General features: G+C 39.4%; 1 protein-coding gene across 2 annotated transcripts in view; it reads left to right on the plus strand.

Moving 5' to 3' along the window:
• Nucleotides 1-502: 502 nt before the first annotated feature.
• The window catches only part of DSC3 (desmocollin 3), a 55,104-nt gene continuing 34,754 nt past the window's right edge, over nucleotides 503-20,852 (plus strand). The window contains exons 1-6 of one of the 2 annotated variants that reach the window (XM_027526018.1): nucleotides 503-576; nucleotides 8,434-8,518; nucleotides 10,361-10,560; nucleotides 11,940-12,059; nucleotides 16,288-16,443; nucleotides 17,894-18,038. In XM_027526018.1, coding sequence (XP_027381819.1) covers nucleotides 508-576; nucleotides 8,434-8,518; nucleotides 10,361-10,560; nucleotides 11,940-12,059; nucleotides 16,288-16,443; nucleotides 17,894-18,038 — 775 coding nt within the window. In that variant the 5' untranslated portion in view covers nucleotides 503-507. The remainder of the gene's footprint in view (nucleotides 577-8,433; nucleotides 8,519-10,360; nucleotides 10,561-11,939; nucleotides 12,060-16,287; nucleotides 16,444-17,893; nucleotides 18,039-20,852) is intronic. The other variant, XM_027526017.1, reaches the window with a different exon arrangement.

Genomic DNA, 20,852 nt, shown 5'->3' on the forward strand with positions numbered 1-20,852 from the left:
GACCCAGTGACAACAGTGTTCCTGGCACCCAGGAGCGCCCGTGTTGGGGCAGGGATCCCTGAAGGCGGTTCGGGGTTCTGCAGTGGGAATGCGCCGAGCGGCGTCTGCGAGGAGGACGCCCCAGGAGTCGGGGCGGAAGGCGGGGCAGCCGCGGGGTGCGGGGCGTGGGAGAGCAGGCCGAGAGGGGGTGGCCTGGACCGCTTTCCCGCGAGCGAGCACCCCGCCAGGCCGCCGAGAAGCCCAGGGGCAGGCTCGGGCAGCTCCCACGGCGGCTCTCGCGGTGATAAAACTTGAGAAATAACAAGGAGGGGCGGCTCGGCGTCTCCAGAGTCCAATCCCGTCTCAGGAGCGAACACGCTCTCGGGCAAGACAAGCCTGAAAGAGGCCCGGGCGACTTAACGAGCAGCCGAAAGCAGCGCACCCGCGGCGCGCCTGCACCTCGGCGGCCTCTGGTCTCCTGCATCCCACGCGGTGTCCGCATCCTCCCCTCCCGGGCCCCGCGCCCCGATGGCTGCGCCCCGGCTCCGGAGCTCCCTGCGCGGAGCCCTCTGCAGGCAGCTGCTCCTGACCCTCGTGGTGAGTGGAGCCCGGGTGGGGTGAGACCTACCCAGAGTCGGGATGGAGCAGGGGGTGATGGTGGATAGGCTGTGGTCCTGCTGGGGGACCGATGCGGGCGAAGACGACCGAAAGGGGACGTCCGCGCCTCTGCTCAATCTTGCCGGGCACGGACGAGCCAAATTCGGGCTCGGTGGGATGAGGAGAGGAAACGCGTCCTAGCGAGATGCACCTGGACCTAGGTTTTTATTTGGGACTTATTCGATTGTTTGAACAGGGGTTGGGCTCTGGCTTCGCTGAGCTCCCTTTTGCGCCGCCGCGAGTGGTCCGGGGTTGGGGTTCGCGCTCCTTTCTTGGCTCCTAGTGATGGTGGTGGGGGTGGGTTTGGGTAAAGAGGGAAGAAGAGTGTTTGGTTAGGTTTCTGAGGATCCCTGAGTGAGTTACAGGGCGTTACTGGTGTCTCAGACGGATAAAGAATCTGCCTGCAATGCAGGAGACCCGGGAATCTATCCCGGGGTCGGGAAAATCCCCTGGAAAAGGCAATGGCAACCCACTCCAGCATTCTTGCCTGGAGAATTCCATGGACAGAGGAGCCTTGTGGGCTACAGTCCATGGTGTTTGTTGCAAAGAATCGGACATGGAGTGAGTTACTCCGGGGTCCCTTGGGATTGGGGACATTGGTGGGTGAAGGGGTTGGAGCGATGTCCCTGGGTCCCGGGGTTGAGTTATCCCTGAAAAGCGGCTTCCAGGTTTTGCCTCGTTCGCGGCTATTCAGTAACTCACCAGAGTGGTCCACCTCCGTGAGCCACCCGACCGGGGGCAGAGTGTACCTGGGGCGTCAGAGGGTGGACGGCTGAATTAGGGCTGGAGGTTGGGGTTCGGTGGTGTGATGGGGGAGTGGGGTGCGGTGGGGCAGAGCAGATAGAATCAGACTGAGAGGAATGTTGGGGTAGGAGTGTGGGGTTGGGTGGTACTTTGTCCGGGTCCAAGGAGGATTGCACAAGCCTAGAGCCCAGCCTGTGGTCTTTTGTGCTTGAGATACCTGAGATCCAAGATGAGATTCACCCGGAGAGGAAGTTTGGGACAGTTCTCGAACTCGGGAGACACAAAGCAGAAAGTGGGGAACCCTGACGGTGTGATCCCGCTGAGCGGCGTTCTAGGCGTGTTCTGGAAAGGAGCCTCGGACCCTCGCCTTCCCCGCGCGTGCGTTCGGGTGGTGAGAGGGACCAGCCTGGCTCGAGAGCCGGTCGATTCAGATTAGTTGGATTCTTACTGCTCTTCTGCCCCCAAGCAGGGCGAGTGGGTGCAAGCTTTGTCCTCTGTTTGAATCATCGAGTTATGAATAAAGGATTGGTAGCTATGATCTAAGATATATTTATGGACAAAGCATCGCATAAATGGGCAGGTCGATCTGCCTGGCAGCTATTCCCCCAAAAATGAGCTGATGACATGACTTTACACATGAGAACTGCTCTCAGAATGTGTTCTTTTCTGATATATTTCAAAGCGTTTCCAGCTAATCTGTTTAAAAGCATGAATTTAGTGTTCTGTGGTTTCTCTGAGAAAGGAATTTGGGAACGGAGAGAAGAAACTGTGGAGGTGCTGAGTTCCCAAGATTTCCCATGTATTCGCTGGAGGGGAGGGTGTGGAATTGGAGGAACTGTCTGGGTGGCAGGGGGTGGTGGATCTGGTGTTGGGGTGTGGCAAGGCAAGAAGGTGCCTGTATATCTAAATAGAGATAACATCAACTTTAGTATACGATTTTCTTGTTTAGGATTATTTTTTAAAATAATTTCCTAAAGATTAGATTAAATGGTATCTTGGCTCCGCTGACCAGGGATGAAGCCCACACCTGCTGCATTGGAAGAAGAGTCTTAACCACTGGACCACCAGGGAAATCCTGAGAATTCTTGTTGACCATCTTATGTCTGTATTTCCTTTGACTCCTAAGACCTCTCCACTTTTCAGTTTAATATTTAAGGGCATAGCATTTTGGAAACGCAATTTTCATTTTATGGAACCCTTAATGGCGCTCTCAAAGACAATCCCTTGTTTAAAGTGAGAACTCTTCAAAGCAGGTCTTTAACACATGAACGGAAACTTTTGACATGTTCACTTTCCCATGCAACCGCCCCATAGCTTGTGGGATCTACCCTTTTTCACTTTTCTCATCTGAATCTGCATCCCTGTCCCACTCTTCTAGCCTCAGTATACTTTGTGTGTACTCTAAACTGCTACTTAATGCGCTCTGTGGCTCAGTCATGTCCGACTCTTAGATCCCAGGAACTGGAGCCCACCAGGCTTCTCTGTCCATGGGGATTCTCCAGGCAAGAATACTGGAGTGGGTTGCCTTGCCCTTCTCCAGGGGATCTTCCCAACCCAGGGATCGAACCCAGGTCCCCTGCATTGCAGATAGATTCTTTACCTTCTGAGCCACCATGGAAGGCCCTAAACAGCTACAATTAACTGCAAATCCTAATCATGTTTCCTTACACATATACAAAGAAAGGGAGGGGGGAGGGAAGAAAGGAGAGGGAGAATTTAGAAAAGAACCATGTCAGATCTTCCTATTACTACTGAAAGAACTGAGTGTCTCTTAAAATGTTTCTCTTTTTAATGCAACACAAATTGTTGGGAATGGTGAAAACTAATTCGCATTAGCTCAGTTGCTCAGATGTCTTGTCCTCTATTATAAGTAATGAGATCCTTTTACATGTATTTAATATTGTTTGCCATATCAAATCCACTTTGGGAATTACATTTTCTATTCTGTATTATAAATGGTATGTACTTGGACATGGTCAATCTATCATTTGCTAAAAGGGCTCTTCAAAAGGAATTAAAATAGCATTTTCCTTTATAATATACTTCCCCCCTTGAAGTATGTGGAATTCTACCTGCAACCTGTGTTGACAACCTATATGTGCTGTGTCTTTTCCCAGAATTTATAGCATTAAATAATGAGAATAATATGACTCCTTTCCCAGACTTTTTGGTTATTGCTGTTCTTGATAACAGTTGACATATTCACCTTTTTAAGATAAAAGTGAGTATAATACTTTCTATTATCTTTTGCATTGGTGGGAAAAAAAAGCTTAGGACAAATAAAGGAGGAGAACTAGCTTATTTCTAAACTGTGTGCTTAGGAAGTCAGAGTTATATTTATTTACATCAGTGCATCTTCATTTACCTTCTTCAAAGAAGGTTATTGTTATTGGTGTTCATACTGAGATACAGCTATATTCTACTGCACTTTCTGAGTCACTAAATATGTGTAAGCCATGCACATTTTTTGGTCCTGTTGTAATCCCTGTGACAGTTGCTATGCCATATATGGTATCTCTGGTGACCTGTGGCTAATTATACTTCCCATTTAGGGTCCCATCTTATGGAGTTTGGATAGAAAGAAATTTAGTAGACTCATCAAAGCATTGAGAATATAGAAAGGTAAATCTTAACAATTCAAGGTGGTAAGAGTTTGAAAGGTAAGATTTCTCTCTTGGAGACAGCTAGTGTCCACAGGAGAAATGATGGATTGAAAATTCTGTGATCTTTATGCTCAAGGAGATATCCTTTATTTTCAGATGTTCTATAAACTCCTATTCTTTGGCTTCTTTTTCCTCTGTTGAGAACGGTGTCATTTTAGAAAGTGTAGCTCATGCATTCACTCTAAAATTGAGCAATAGTATAAAAATGAAATACTGGGAGGTACACCGTTAGTTTTCTTTCTCTCTTGGCATTAGACAGTTCCTTGAGGATTTGATGATTTGTATGATAAGCTTTCTATAATATGATTAATTAAATTTGGACAGTACTGTGGAATGAAACAAAGCAATTCATTTTCCCCAAACTATATTATCCCCAAAACTTATATTATCCCCAAAACTTATATTTTCCCCAAACTAGACATAGTTTGGGGAATACTTTATATTATCATTAAAAAAAAAAAAAACTTATATTATCATTTAAAAAAAAAAATGATATATCTATCATTTTATAGACAATACTTTATATTATCATTTTTTAAAAAAAAAACTTAATTTGTTACATTTTAATTTGAAGTTGCTTACAAATATTATCCCCAAAACTTATATTGAAGTTGCTTACAAATATTATCCCCAAAACATATATTTTCCCCAAACTAGACAAAACTTATATTGAAGTTGCTTACAAATATTATCCCCAAAACTTATATTTTCCCCAAACTAGACATAGTTTGGGGAATACTTTATATTATCATTTAAAAAAAAAAACTTATATTATCATTTTTTTAAAAAAAATGATATATCTATCATTTTATAGACAATACTTTATATTATCATTTTTAAAAAAAAAAAACTTAATTTGTTACATTTTAATTTGAAGTTGCTTACAACTCTAGGTTCTTTCAATCAGATATTTAAAGTTGTTCTAGAGGGTTCCTCATTAAAAGGAATTCTTTTATAACTCAGTCAATCCAGAATTCATTAATATGAACACATTTTTTTTTTGTATCTTGTATTTTTCATTGGGCAGTCACCAGTTATTCTTAAAATACCTTTAAAAGTTTGTCATCTAATGGTGGTTTTATTATTTTTTTTCTACTTTATTTTCAGTAATATATCCAAGTCTCACTAACATAGCATTACATTTCTTTATATTTCAGGAAACATAGCATAACTGAAGTTTATATGTGAATATCATCCTTCACAATATCCATCCCTTATATTAGGGCATCCCTGATAGCTCAGATGGTAAAAAAATCTGCCTGCAATACAGGAAACCCCAGTTGGATTCCTGGGTCGGGAAGATCCCCTGGAGAGGGGATAGGCTACCCACTCCAGTATTCTTGGGTTTCCCTTGTGGCTCAGCTGGTAAAGAATCCGCCTGCAATGCAGGAGACCTGCGTTTGATCCCTGGATTGGGAAGATACCCTGGAGAAGGGAAAGGCTATCAACTCCAGTATTCTGGCCTGGAGAATTCCATGGACTGTATAGTCCATGGGGTTGAGAGTCGAACACAACTAAGAGACTTTCACTCACTGTCTCCCCAGAAATCCAATTCGTGCCATAATTTCAACCACTCTCCAGCTACTGCTGACTCCCCGATTTGTATATCTGGCCTTGAGTTGCCCTTAAGTATAGGTCTATCTACCCAGCTGTCTTCTGGACCTTTCTCCTTAGATTTCCCATGTGTGTATGTGTGCTCAGTCATATAAGACTTTTTGTGATCCTTTGGACTGTAGCCCACCAGGCTCCTCTATCCACGGGATTCTCTAGGCAAGAATACTGGAGTGGGTTGCCGTTTCCTCTAGGGGGAATCTTCCTGACCCAGGGATCAAACCTGCATCTCCTGAGTCTCCAGCACTACAGGTGAATTCTTTACCACTGAGCCATCAGGGAAGCCACTCAGCTTCCACTAGATTTCCCACAAGAATATAAAATTTAATATACGCCAGGCAAAACTAATTTTTTTCACTGTTCTTGCCAACCTTGCCGGTATTCTGCTCCTCAAGGAAGTGCTCTCTTCCTGTATTAGTTGGTGATACTTCTGTCTGCTCATTTACTTTAGCTATTCTATATTATAAATGGTACGTACTTGGACATGGTTAATATATCATTTGCTAAAAGGGCTCGTAAAAAGGAATTAAAATAGCATTTTCCTTTATAGCATTCTTTTCACCTTAAATTAATTGTATATCATTTCCAGTGATGTTTATTATACAGAGACAAAGACGAATGACCTTGCTGCTATATATTCAGCATGGATAAATTACACAACATAATTCATGCAAAGAAATCAAGTTGCTTACAATTAGCGCACGACTATATATATGTAAAGCTTAAAATTGATAAAATGAACCAGTCTTCTTTAGGGGTACATACACATGGGATACAATTAAGCAGAAATGGGGAAGTAAATGATTTACCAAGAAAAAAAATCATCCGTTAGAGCTTACTTGAATATGGAGAGGTCCCTCCATCAGGGAGGAAAATGCAACTGGGGAGAGTTAAATAGGAGCTTTGAAAATAATAGTAATGTTTTATTTCTAAAACTTTATAACTTTAAGGCAAACTATAGCTTTAAGGCAAGTGCCCTAGTGTTCCTTTTATTTTTTATTAAAATACAAGTGTAGTTAGAATATATCTTAAGAGGGACAGTTTTTTAAAAAATGAAACGAACAATATAGAGGATTAACAAAACCAAACACTATTATTTGAAAGTACAGACAAACCTGCTACCATTGCACAAGTGAAAAATAGAAAAGGCATAAATAAAACAATATTATGAATAAAAACAGACACATTTATGGAGAGGATAGAAGTCTTAAAAAATAAATAATAATATTTATATATTATTCTAGTTAATGTGAAAAGAGACAAAAACTAGGCAATTTTCTACAAGGTACAAATTGCCAACATTTGAGGAGGTGTACAAATTCTAAATAGACTTATAAAGACATTGAATTAGAAGCCAATGTCTCCACTTACACACACCCTTATATCAAGCCTAGACCTGTGTGATGAATTCTTCCATAAATATATGGAACAGATAACCTCTGCCTTTTATAAATTGTTTCAAAGAATAGGAAAAAAAACTGGAACTCTCCTTAACTCATTTTATGAAGATAGTATGAAGAAAAAGTAGAAGTCTGATCTCTCTTATGATCATGTATTTTAAATATTAAAATAAATAGCAGCAAACCAGACAATAATGTATTTTTTTAAACATAAAGGCCTGTTTATGGAATTTCAGTTCTATTCCATTCATCTATATGTTTATCCTTATGCTAGGACCACTCTACCTTGATTATTGTATTTTTGTAGTAAGTTTTGAAATTGGGAAAATTTTCAACTTTGTTCTTTTTCAAGTTAATTTGGGTCTTGCAGTGCCCTGCATTTTCTCAAGGATTGATTTTCAATTTCTGCAAAAAAAAAAAAAAAACTATTTGGGATTTTGATAGGGAGTACCTTGAATCTGCCAGATGACTTTTGGGAATATGTGTTTTGACCTATGAAGATGGGTTTTCCATTGTAAATGAAATTGTTTGCTTGCTTTCAGTTTCAGATTCTTTTCATTGCTAGTGGATAGGAATGCAATCAGTTTTTGTATATTAACCTTGTATTCTGCAACCTTGCTGAAACCATTTATTATTTTTGATAGTCTTTTAGTGGATTCCTTGGGATTTTCTATGTGTAATACAAGATCATATTATTTGAAAATAGAAACTATTTTGCTTCTTCTTTCCCAATCTGGATGCCTTTTATTGCGTGTGTGTGTGTGTGTGTGTGTGTGTGTGTAACTGCCCTGGCTAGAAGCTAGAAGCGCCAGTACGGGTTAAATAGAAGTGGTGAGGGCAGGCATCATTGTCTTGTTCCTTCCGTCAGAGGAAAGCATTCAGTCTTTCTCTGTTAATCATGATGTTTTTCTTAGATGCTCTTTATCTTCCTAGTTTGTTGGAAAATTTTAATTGTAAATCAGTGTTGGATTTTGTCAATTGCTTGCACCTATTGAGATGATCATATGGCTTTGTTCTTAATTCTTAAAAAAAAAAAAAAAACCCTACTTTATTGAGGTGAAATGGACACACAAAAAGCCATGCATATCAAAGCACACCACTTGATGAGCTTGGTGATAAGTATGTAGCTGCAAGATCATCAGGCTCTATGCCATAAGCATATCCATTACCTCCAAGTTTTCTCTTGCCTTCTTCACTTATTGTTATTATTTTGGTAAGAACACTTAAGTTTTATCCTCTTAGCAAAAATTTTAGTATACAATATTGTTAACTGTAGGCACTATGCTATACAGTAGATCTCTAGGACTTATTTATTTTGCATATCTAAAACTTTGTTCTCTATTCTATACTGTATTAATGTGACCATTTTTTTTCCTTAGGTCTTCAGTTTTGCTTGTGAAGCCTGCAAAAAGGAGATATTTAATATACCTTCCAAACTAGAGGCAGACAAAATGATTGGAAGAGGTGAGCACTTTCAAATCAATGTTTTTAAAACAGAAATGTAATTTACTTATGCTGGAAAGAGCATACTATCCAATGTTTGCTTTTGGAATTAGCCTGAATGTATATATGCTGCTGCTGCTGCTAAGTCGCTTTAGTTGTGTCTGACTCTGTGCGACCCCATAGACTGCAGCCCATCAGGCTCCCCTGTCCCTGGGATTCTCTAGGCAAGAACACTAAAGTGGGTTGCCATTTCCTTCTCTAATGCATGAAAGTGAAAAGTGAAAGGGAAGTTGCTCAGTTGGGTCCGACTCTTAGCGACCCCATGGACTGTGGCCCACCAGGCTCCTCCGTCCATAGGATTTTCCAGGCAAGAGTGCTGGAGTGGGGTGCCATTGCCTTCTCCGAATGTACATATAATTAGATATAATTCAAGATATGTTAAAATATATGTTGTGTTCTTTATAACTCTATAGAATTCTGTCATTGATTCTAAGGCAAATGTTCTAATCCATGCTTTTGTAGTCATTTATGTTTTAACAGTAAAAATTATGTAAATAATTATATGTAGAATGTAGCCCTTTCATTACTCCAGGATTCCAAGCATTTGAGAGACATAGGTAAAGAGCTCAGAGAGTCAGAGCAGAATTTTTATCAATGCTATGGCTGCGGTGGGAAATATAACACGGTGTGCTGTTCCTTTCAAAATTGGGTTTAATCAGTCATTTGCCCAATGAGAAGTTGGGAACCTCAAACTTTCCCAACACCCAGGCAGCTCTGTTCAAATGGAATTTCTCCATGGTACAGGGAATATTGGAGGAAAATATCATGATTTTGTTGAGAGATACAGCTTGTCCCAGAGATACCAAATTTACTTTTTCAAAAAGTGTCCCATTCCTGGGAAGGAAGAAAAGAAAGGATGTAAAGAAAGGTCAGGGATGTTCCTCTAGGGAAATGGACCAGAGGTTATCACTCTGGTAAAAATGTGAACAGAAGGGAAATATATCATCACTTTTAAAGATGTTTAGTTTTCTTTTTTTTTTTTGACTTAACGTTTCCCTCTGTGACAGATTTGAATTAAAGTGAAAACACTACACATGGGTAACATGTGAATTCTTTGAGAGGATATTACTTAGGTGGGTATTAGGCTATCAGTTTGGTTTCTGTAAAGGCAGATAAGTGGAAGAATGGGATGCATTTGATACTTTTAGATATAATATTGAAACAGTGGTATGAGACTTGTATTTTATAACTTTGCACTTGGGAAGATTCCCAGGGAGAGAAGAATTTCAGAATTTCAATAGGAAGCCCCAGAAAGAAAGGAACAGCAAAGAGAACTGTGGTCCCCAGGGGAGTTAGTGAGGTTGGGGTGGGGCAAGAAGAATTTAAAGATTTTTCTTATTTGACTATTTGCCAAACTCATATACTCTGTCACTCTTTGGGTTCATGTGTATAATTTCTGGCTGAAGACAGGTGTATCTTAGAAGACTTACTATATTGTTAAGAAAAACTTCTGTTTGTTTATCCAGGTGTGTGTGGGGGTGTGTAGTTCAGCTTTGTCCTGATTGCAACATGCATCTGTCTTCAATAGGAAGATCATTTTCATAAGCCTTTTAGAAGAATATAAAAGTTTTAAGTACCTTTTTAAAACAAATTTGCAATCCAGAATTATCATTTTTAACAGAAGAAGAATGATCACTTTTAAAAAATACATGTAAAGAGGCTGGCTAAGATATTTGCTAAATGCAGACTGATTGGTTCATTTCATTCCACTTCAGGGTTTTAAAGAAGATTGTATACATTATTAGAACATTTCCCCCTCCTTTTTCTCATGTGTTTCTTACTTTTGAAAATTCTTACTTGCAGTTAATTTGAAAGAGTGCCTTGGGTCTGTAGACCGCATCCAGTCCAGTGATCCTGATTTCAGAGTTCTAGAAGATGGGTCAGTATACACAGCCCACGCTGTTGTGTTGTCTGACGAGAAAAGATCTTTCACCATACGGCTCTCTGACACAAAGAAACGGACACAGAAAGAGATTCTTGTGCTCCTGGAATATCAGAAGAAGGTATTCAAAGTCCATTGATATTTTCAGGCGTGTTTTTCTTCTCATTTAAATGCTCTCATTAAAAATTGCAAAGAAAAGGATAAATAAGATTTATTTTCCTCTTCTTTTTTTCCCCTTTCTGTTTGCTTTTCCTTCCTCCCTGTCTCCTTTTCTCCCTCCTCTTCCCCTCTCGACATTGGTTAGACATTGACTTTGGATCTGGCTTTATTAGATCTAATGGCACCTCTCTGTGAAGGCTTCTTCCACCTCCAAAGTCTACTTGCTTCTGCCTGCCTGTGTCAGTGTGGTAATCCCTCTGTTGTAGCATTGGTAATTTTTCATTAGTGCAAACAACCTATCCACAGTTGCTTAAGGACATGAGTCAGTCCCTTTTGTTACCTCTGTTACTACTGCTCAGTTACCCCTGACCCAGAGTCAATAGGTATATTTTAAATTAAGGCTGAGTGCAGTAGTTCCCAGTGAATAAGGGGCTGATTTCAAGTGCCACAGTCATTCTGATGTTAAAATAGGACGGAAATCCTGTAGTATGTATGTGTCTGAATGGTATTAGCCATCACCCAGTGATTATTCACTGTAGTTCTAGATTCTACATCAAGAGGAAGGCCGTAGTGAATTACAACTAATCAGTGTGAAGTGTATTATATTAATGAAAAAGTCACTTAATAAATTTCTGCTTAGCACTTTAATAATTGCTTAATGTATCATTAAGTAATTCTCAGGAAATACCGCATCTTCCTTACTATACCATGAAATGAAATGGAAATCACTAAAAACTCCAATAGAACTTTCAACAATGATGGGAATGTTCTATAATCTGCACTGTGTGATATGGTCACCCAACATTAATTAATTAATGACTCCTGACAGTTATCATGTGACTAGTGTAACTGAAGGATGGAATATATGTTTTACTTAATTCTAATTAACTTAAATGGTCACATGTGGCTTGTGGCTTCCTTATTGGACAGTGGAGTTAGAGTGTTCAGGCAACGAAGAAAATGCATGATCTCACTCTGGTTCACCTGGGATATGAGGTTTTAGCAGAAAGAACAAGAGCTGTCTATAGCTTGTTAGAAAGAGGATGCATTCTCTGTTTCATTTTGGGACAGAACAGAAAGAACTGAAAGTACAGTGATGATTTTCCTAATCTGAAAGTTTGGTCAGGATTAATATAGAAATGTATACAAAGTGAAATTCTTTGGTTCATGAAGCCTTTAAAGTCTGGTTACATTTTTTTAACCTAATTCAGAGAAGACCATATTATCTGGTCTTTAGGTTCAGCATTGACATACTGGAGACTGGTCCATCTACTGTTTTACAATGAAGTAGGCTGTGATGCTTTTTGTTTAAAAATTTTATTTATTTTTCTCTCGATTCAGGTATTGAGGAAAAGACACACTAAAGAAACTGTTCTCAGGCGTTCCAAAAGGAGATGGGCGCCTATTCCCTGCTCGATGCAGGAGAATTCCCTGGGACCTTTCCCCTTGTTCCTTCAACAGGTAGGTTTTCCATTCCTTCTGACTGGGATTGCTTTAGTTCCAAGAGTCTGTTTTGTTCAGGTTTTAATAATTCTTTAAACATTTAAAAATCAACAGATTTGAAGATATTCATGAAGAGTAAAATCACTAAAAAATTAATAATGAGAAAAACTAGAACATCACGAAAAACTAATAATTATAATATAGTACAGACTCTATAGCCATTGCTGCTGCTGCTGCTAAGTCGCTTCAGTCGTGTCCGACTCTGTGCGACCCCATAGACGGTAGCCCACCAGGCTCCCTCGTCCCTGGGATTCTCCAGGCAAGAACACTGGAGTGGGTTGCCATTTCCTTCTCCAATGCATGAAAGTGAAAAGGGAAAGTGAAGTCGCTCAGTCGTGTCTGACTCTTAGCGACCCCATGGACTGCAGCCTACCAGGCTCCTCCGCCCATGGGATTTTCCAGGCAAGAGTACTGGAGTGGGGTGCCATTGCCTTCTCCCCTATAGCCATTAAATGATCTTTATTAGTTAATTCATTCATTTAGCAGCTGGCTATTGAGCACCTATTCTGTCCTGTTGAAAGAACTGCTCTAAGTACTTAAGCTAGAAATACATTTAGTCATTTGGGCTTCCCAGGTGGTGCTAGAAGTAAAGAAACTGCCTGCCAATGCAGGAGAGTTAAGAGATATGGGTTTGATCCTTGGGTTGGGAAGATCCCTTGGAGAAGGGCTTGACAACCCATTCTAGTATTCTTGCCTGGAGAATCCCATGGACAGAGGAGCCTGGTGGGCTACAGTCCATAGGGTCACATAGAACTGGACACACCTGAAGTGACTTAGCATGGCATGGCCTTTGCCCTCATGACCTTCCCTGGTGGCTCAGACAGTAAAGAATCAGTCTGCAGTGTAGGAGACGTGGGTTTGATCCGTGGGTCAGGGAGATCCCTTGGAGAAGGGAATGGCTACCTACTCCAGTATCCTTGCCTGGAGAATCCCATGGACAGAGGAGCCTGGAGGGCTACAGTTCATGGGGTCGCAAAGAGTTGTATATGACTGAGTGACTAAAACTTGCTCTCATGTAGTTTATTAATCTAGTGAGGAAGATAGAAGTAGGCAAATGATTGTAACATTAAGTGATAAGTGCTGAGATGGGAATGGATTGGAGAATTCATGGAGTGAGTACCATGTGCTGAGATGACAAGTGGTAAAAACAAAAAGAAGACCTGGGGGAGGCAACTAAGCCCAGTGCTGAAGGATGGGAGAGTGTCATGCAGGTAAAGTGTTGCAGAAGGAGAAAGAGGGACAGAGGTGAAACCAAGCATGGTTCCTCATAGGAGCTCTCAAAAGCTTAGCCTTCCTGTGTATGATGGGAGTGGAACAGGGAGACGGGGCAGAAAGGCAGACAGGGTCCAGCTGGAACCGGCCATTTGTGCTCTGCTGGGTAGTTTAACTTCTTCCGAAAAACAAGTCTTTTTAAAGCAGGGTCAGATTTACTTTTCATAAATGAAAATAATAAGTATGCAGTGAAAATAATGACTGAGGCGGAGCTATGGAATGGAGCTTGTGTTTTTCCTTTAAATTTCCATTACTCCGGTCAATGTTTAATGCTAATGGTGCCCCCTGGGTCCTACTTATTTATGATTTTAACCATGCTTCCGGTGTCTTTCTCGCTTATAGGAAACTCTACCCAGTGCCGTCCCTTTGTTTCTTCTTTTAGGTAATTGTACTTTAAGCACTGATGAGGCCTATTAAGAAATTGATTTCTGATTACCAAAGTTATACTGATCAGAGGTAAACACGGCCTTAGTACTGTTAAACTGGTCACCACCTCTCAGTCCTCACTTCCTTGATGTGTATGTCCATTTGACTTAGCCGACCTCTCCTTTTCTTCATCCGGGACAACATTCGCCCAGTTTTCCACCTTCTTTGCTGGCCACCCCTTCTTAGTATGTCTTGCTGGTTCATCCTCACTCCCACTTCCCCCTATTCCCCACCAGCCCAACCCCTCAGTCTTAAACTTTGGAGAGCTCATCTATGAACCTTGTCTCGTGTTTATTTATATTCATGTTCTCGGTGATCTCATCCAGCTTCATTGCTTTAAGTACTTTTTATACACTGGAAACTTAAAACTTCATTATCTCTGGCCCAAAATGCCTAATTAAGATTTCCACCTGGATGTTAAGTAGACACATCAAACCTCACATACAAAAATCAAACATTTGGATTTTCTTATAAAAAATGTCCTCCCATCTCAATTAATGGCGGCTCCATCCTTTCAGTTGTTACCACAGTAGAGTCTGTTTGGTAAGGTTTTATGTGGAGAGCATACTTCTCGTTAAGGAATTAATAGATAGGAATTTGCTGCGTTCGTGCTGAGTCGCTTCAGTTGTGTCCCACTCTGTGGCCCGTGGACTGTGGCCAGCTAGGCTCCTCTGTCCATGGGATTTTCCAGGCAAGAATACTGGAGTGGGTTGCCATGTCCTTCTCCAGATGAAATAGATGTTCAGCCCCTGTTTACCATATCTACCATTCTTTACAATTAAAATTGTAATTCCTTTATTACTATAGGATAAGAATCTAGCTGCGTTTTACTAAGATCTTAAATTATAGGGGATAAAGTATGACAGAGATTTAGTCATTTCATGTCAAAGTGTGATCCAGTACAGAGATTCTAATTTGAGAAATCGCCGGGGACCCAGGCTTCTTCCTTTTTAAGCTTGGCCATCCTTTCAGGTTCAAGACACTCATCCTTGTGTCCAAATGACGGAACGCACACCTCCACTTTTCTAGAGCACAGTCTGAATCTCACCTGTGTTGGGTTGGCCAAAAGTTCATTTGAGGTTTTCCATGAGATGTTACGGAAAACCCTAACAAACGTTTTTGGCCAGCCCAATATTATTTTTTTTGCTAAATCCCATTGATCCCTTTTTGCATGATCATACCTAATTGCAAGGGAGATAGAAAAATCTTTCTTCTGGACCATCTTATGTTCAGCTGTAAGTTCTAACATTAAGGAAGATGGGCAGAATAGACATCGGGGAATACTAGCTTCCTGTGACTTGGTGACATCCCTGACTTCAGTCTTCACACCACACAGCCAATCCATTGTCAAATCCTGCTGGCTGCGTCGTCAAATTCGATCCAGAATCTAACTGCTTTTCACAACTGCTGCTGCTGCCATGCTAGTCTAACAAACAATTCTCTCTCCTGAATTCTTACAGTAACTTTTTTTTAAGCAGTAACTTTTAAATGGCCTTCCTGTTTCTTCCCTTACTTCTTACCCAAGTCTAATCTTAACAGAACAGCAAGAATTAGCCTTCTAAAATATAAATTGGTGGCAAAACCAATACAATATTGTAAAGTTAAATAAAGTAAAATAAAAAAAATAAAATATAAATTGGATATTGTTGTTTAGTCGCTTGGTCATGTCCGACTCTGTGAGATGCCATGGACTGTCACCTTGCAGCGTTCTCTGCCCATGAGATGAGATTTCCCAGAATACTGGAGTGGGTTGCCATTTTCTTCTCCAGGGAATCTTCCTGACCCAGGGATGGAACTCACATCTCCTGCATTGGCAGGGGGATTCTTTACCACTGAGCTACCAGAACTCCAGAAATTGGGTATTACTATTATCTAAATTCTCCAGTGGCTCTCAGTCTGACTCCAAGAAGAAGCCAACATCCTTGGAATCTCTTTTATGCCATTGCCCTGTTACTGCATTCATCTACGACTTTCTTTTCCCTTAGTCCTCTCTACTCCAAACACAATGCCTTCCTTGAACACTCCAGACATAGCCCTGGTCTGTTCACTTTGCACTTCCTGTTTCCTCTGCCAGGAAGAGTCTTCTCTGTTTATTGTCATTCTTTTCAGTTTTGTTAATTCATCTCCCTAAGAAACATTCCAATTGACGTTCCTTTCATCAGGATATGAGAGTTCCTGTTTGCCTCATCCCTGCCCACAACGGGTAGTATTGTTTTTTTCTACCTTTGCCAAAATCCTATGCCTTTTTGTTTTCAATTAGGTTTTCTTTGGTTACTTTTTATGTTGAACATTGTCTTCATTAAATTTGGGAGCTTTTAAAAAATCTTTTGCCAAATTATCATAGTTTGTTACCATTTTGCAGGTTGATGAAGTGAAAAAGGTGATTATTCTTAAAATAATCTCTTTAATAAACAATGTAAACATGTAAGTTGTATTTAAAAAACAGCATTTTAATGAAAAATTTTTTACATATGTTTTTTCCTTTTAGGTTCAATCTGATGCTGCACAGAACTATACCATCTTCTATTCAATAAGTGGGCGTGGAGTTGACAAGGAACCTTTAAATTTGTTTTTCATAGAAAGAGACACTGGAAATCTGTATTGTACCCAGCCTGTGGATCGTGAAGAATATGACGTTTTTGATGTAGGAGCTTTATCAATACACATGACTTTTAAGTGATTAAACTATGTTTCTTCTGATACTCCATCTATTCTTTCCTGTCTTCTGCACTGTCTTTTTTGAGGGCATCTTAAAGATGAAGGAAATAGATTGTATAATATTTTGGAATGCTTGGTCTGCTCTTTATCTCAACTTCTGTTAGGTAAGCCTAAAGTGAAGCCAAGAAATTTAATTGCATTTGGATGTAAATTCCAGCAAATTTCCAAAAGTTGGTTTTGTTTCTGAGGTTTTCCTTCTCTCTCTGGTCATGGTCCTTTCTCCTCTCTCTAGGACATGGCCACAGTTGATTGGAAGAGTTGTCTTCCAATGTCCCTCTTTTGCTCCTTTTTTTTTTTTTCCCCTTTCTTTCTTGGTCTTTCTTCAGCATGTATGACTATCTGATGATATCTGAGAACTACATAATGTAGCAAAAGTGGGAGATCAAGCCCAAACAAGGCACAATAAGTCAGTATACTGATAAGGATGCTGCTGCTGCTGCAGCTAAGTCGCTTCAGTCTTGTCCGACTCTGTGCGACCCCATAGACAGAAGCCCACCAGGCTCCCCCATCCCTGGGATTCTCCAGGCAAGAACACTGGAGTGGGATGCCATTTCCTTACATCAATGGGGAATAAGTCACTTAATTTTCAGTGTAATAATTCAGACAATTTTCAGCATGATATAATAAATGCTCTGGGGTTATGTAATTATTCCTGTGGTTCAGGGGAGCTGATTCTCCATAGAAAAGAGGGCTTCTCTTCCTAAAAGAAAAAGGAAGAGATGCTGGGTAAGTAAAACATGACTGATGGTCACCACGTGACACTTTGCTTTTGGCTGGAAAATTTTCAACTCAGTGTTATAATAACATGCTGAAGAGAAATATGTTCTATTTGATTTTACACTGCTTTTGGTTAACCAGTAATGCAGAAGTAAATGTAGCGGTTTTATGAGAAAACCTCTTACAAATATGTGATCTATGAGGTAAAATAATAAAGGGGCTTAGTAGTGACAATATTTGGTAATTTTTGCTTTATTTAGATGATGTAGTTCGGATTTTTCCCACTGCAGTGAAGTGACTTGTTTCTCCCTATTTATGATTTTATGATTATGGGGAGAATAAAGACTATAATCCACCCTGCTATATTCACATTTAATTCCTTAGTCTAATGGCCTGAGTATTCTCTGACACTCTGTATTCTGACCTAGGTTTTATTTGAAGTGTAGCCACTTCTACCAAACACTGAATACTTTGAACTATAATATTAATAGTTATAGTCTTTCTACCTTCAATGCTCTGATAACTAAAGAAGTATTAAATTTTTGGAAAGATTTATTACTGAAAAGATTTGCAGAGAAGGTATTAGATAAAGCATAGAATTCTTTCTTGCTGGAATCTTTCAAAATGGACTGTTCAGTTTGGTTTTCACTGTTTTACAGCTGATTGCCTATGCGTCAACTGCAGACGGATATTCAGCAGACTTCCCTCTCCCACTGCCCATCAGAGTGGAGGACGAAAATGACAACCATCCTATTTTCACAGAAGCAGTTTATAATTTTGAAGTTCCGGAAAGCAGTAGAGTTGGTGAGACAACACTGAAGAGCAAAATATGCTGTATTAAATGTTTATATGCATTGTTTGAGAGATTGAGTTTTTACTCAATGTCAGATCATTGTGAGATGACATTGGGCTCATTGGATACATATAATGCCATCAGATTCAATCAATGTGTAGTTTACAAGGTATTATAGGAGTTTGATATTATAGGCTTCCTAGGTGGCTCAGTGGTACCAAATCCACCTGCCAAGCAGAAGATGTAAGTTTGACCCCTGGGTCAGGAAATGCCCTGGAGAAGGAAACGGCACCCCATTCCAGGATTCTTACCAGGAAAGTCTCATAGACAGAGAGCCACGGGATTGCAAAAGAGTTGGAAATGACAGTGACTAAACAACAACAACATAGGAGTTTGTGGTGTTGCTGGTATACCAATGAGTTATAAAGGCAGATAACAGTTATTCAAGCTTAGTACCATATTTTGCTTTTATACTTCATTTCATTTTATTATTATGTGGGTTTATCATTATCCCCAGCTCCAAGGGAGGATATGCAGTGTAGACTCTAATAAAACTAAAATCAGTGCAGATATTTTAATTAGGTTTTATGTAGGAAGGTGTTGAATGGCATCCACTGAGTATACAATTTATTTAATAAATAAATCTTATTTATCTTTTCTCTTTAAAGTGCTGTTTTACTACTCCCAATTTAGAGTGAATACTGAAATAACTTTAAAGAAACTTGCATCGCATGTTCTCCATCCTAAACGCTTGCTCTCACATGAGGAAAAACCATAGTGTTTCACTTTAGTTCGCCCTTAAATGTGGCATTCTTGATGTCTTCTAGACTTGAAATGTGAAAAATTGTTCGTGTATTTGTTGTTGCTTGGTTGTGTTCAACTCTGCGATTCTTTGGACTGTAGCCCGCCAAGCTCCTCTGTTCATGGGATTCCGCAGGCAAAAATACTGGAATGGGTTGCCATTTCCTCCTTGGGGATCTTCCCGACTCAGGGATCGAACCCACGTCTCCTGTGTCTCCTGCACTGCAGACAGATTCCTTATTGTAGAGCCAGCAGAGAATTACCTCTTGCAATAAAGTTGAAAGGAAGTGAGCTGAACCATAAAGGGGACTTTACTAACTTGCTTATTAATGTTTCTAGTATAGTTATTTACATCTTCACTGGATTCTTACAGCTGCTCTTTCTTTTTACGTTTTGCTTTGATAATTCGGTGTCATAGATGTTAACCTCCTTAGTACTCACATGGTACAATTAAAAAAATGAAAATAGTTGGTTTGGAGTTTAGGAAGCCTAGTTTTTGATTCAGGATCTGTTATTATTTCACTGTGAGAACTCACTGAAGTTCCTTTGAGTTGTCTGATCTATAGAATGAGTTTAATTATGTTAGATGATTTAAAATGTTTTTAACCTCTCAAGTCTATGACTTTGTTACATTTTTCTATTTTCAAAGAGGGATGATTGGTTTTAGATTCTTTCTCTAACATTCTCTCTCTTTAGTAGTAACAGAGAAAAATTGAGGACAAACACTTTGATGCCCAGATTAACCCAGGATGCTTTAAGCATCTCACATCAGTAGGTTCAGACCAGTTAAAACTGTATTAGTCTAACAGTGTTCCTTGAATTTGTTTTACACACAGATGCTTTGGGCAAAGGATGCTCAGCTAATAGTGAAGTAGAGCACTTGTGGAAAAGAATTTCCAAGTCAAGATTTTAGGACGATTTTATGTAATAAGTAAAGGTGTTCTATATCCAGAGAATTAAAATAGTGTTTATGTCTTCCTGTCAGTGAAATTGCAGAAAGAAAATTTATATCTTATAAAGCTTATAAATAGTATTTTATGAGAAGATCATTTATTTTCTTATAATAAGATTATTACTTCATGTCTTCATATTGATCCACTGCAAAAATCTTTTTGTTATAAATATGTATTTGGAAATTCTCTACAAATTTATATCTATATTTATATACATACTGGAGAAGGAAATGGCAACCCATTCCAGTATTCTTTCCTGGAGAATTCCATGGACAGAGGAGTCTGGCAGGCTACATATATATATATATATATATATACACACACACACACACACACATATGTATGTTTAAGCACAAATATATACACATATATAATGTTTAAAAATATAATGACAAAATTATTTAAAATTAATACTTTCTTGCACTAATATTTTTATTTGCTTTTATATCCTCAAATATAAAATTTCAATGAATATATGTATATATGTATATTATTGTATGTGTCTATATATTATTCCTCAGGCCAGCCTCACATACAGGGCTAGGCAAAGTGGATCTATGTATTATAATTTCATGGGAACACTCTTCTTACACTTTAAAATGCCACATGTATGTCCTCTTTGATACCTGAAATCCTTTTCCAGAGCAATATTCTTACTTTCCATACTGATGAAAAATACCAGTAGCTCCAACTGAAGCAACAGTTGACTTAAATTCTCCCTAAATAGTAAATAGTATGAAATAAGATTAAGTAGGGCTGGCAGCAATGGGGCTTGGATACTAATCTGGCGAAAGAATGAGGCAATTCAAGAATTAGCAAAAAGAAAATCATAGAAAGGAGAGACTGAGATGTGAAAGGTCAACATGATCATCTATCCAATTATATTCCAAGTCAGCCTCGATTAATTATTAATCAAAACTTTGATTTTTGAAAAATCTGATTTACTTTAGAGATATGGTTTATCTCTATATATTTTAGTATGTGGGAATATGTGTTAAAATTATTCTTGGATGCTATTTATAAGTTTTTTAGTAAATTTACTTTCAAATAGTTTAAACTGTGGACAAAGTA

This window comes from Bos indicus x Bos taurus, chromosome 24 (assembly GCF_003369695.1).
Source record: "Bos indicus x Bos taurus breed Angus x Brahman F1 hybrid chromosome 24, Bos_hybrid_MaternalHap_v2.0, whole genome shotgun sequence".
Lineage (NCBI taxonomy): Eukaryota > Metazoa > Chordata > Mammalia > Artiodactyla > Bovidae > Bos > Bos indicus x Bos taurus.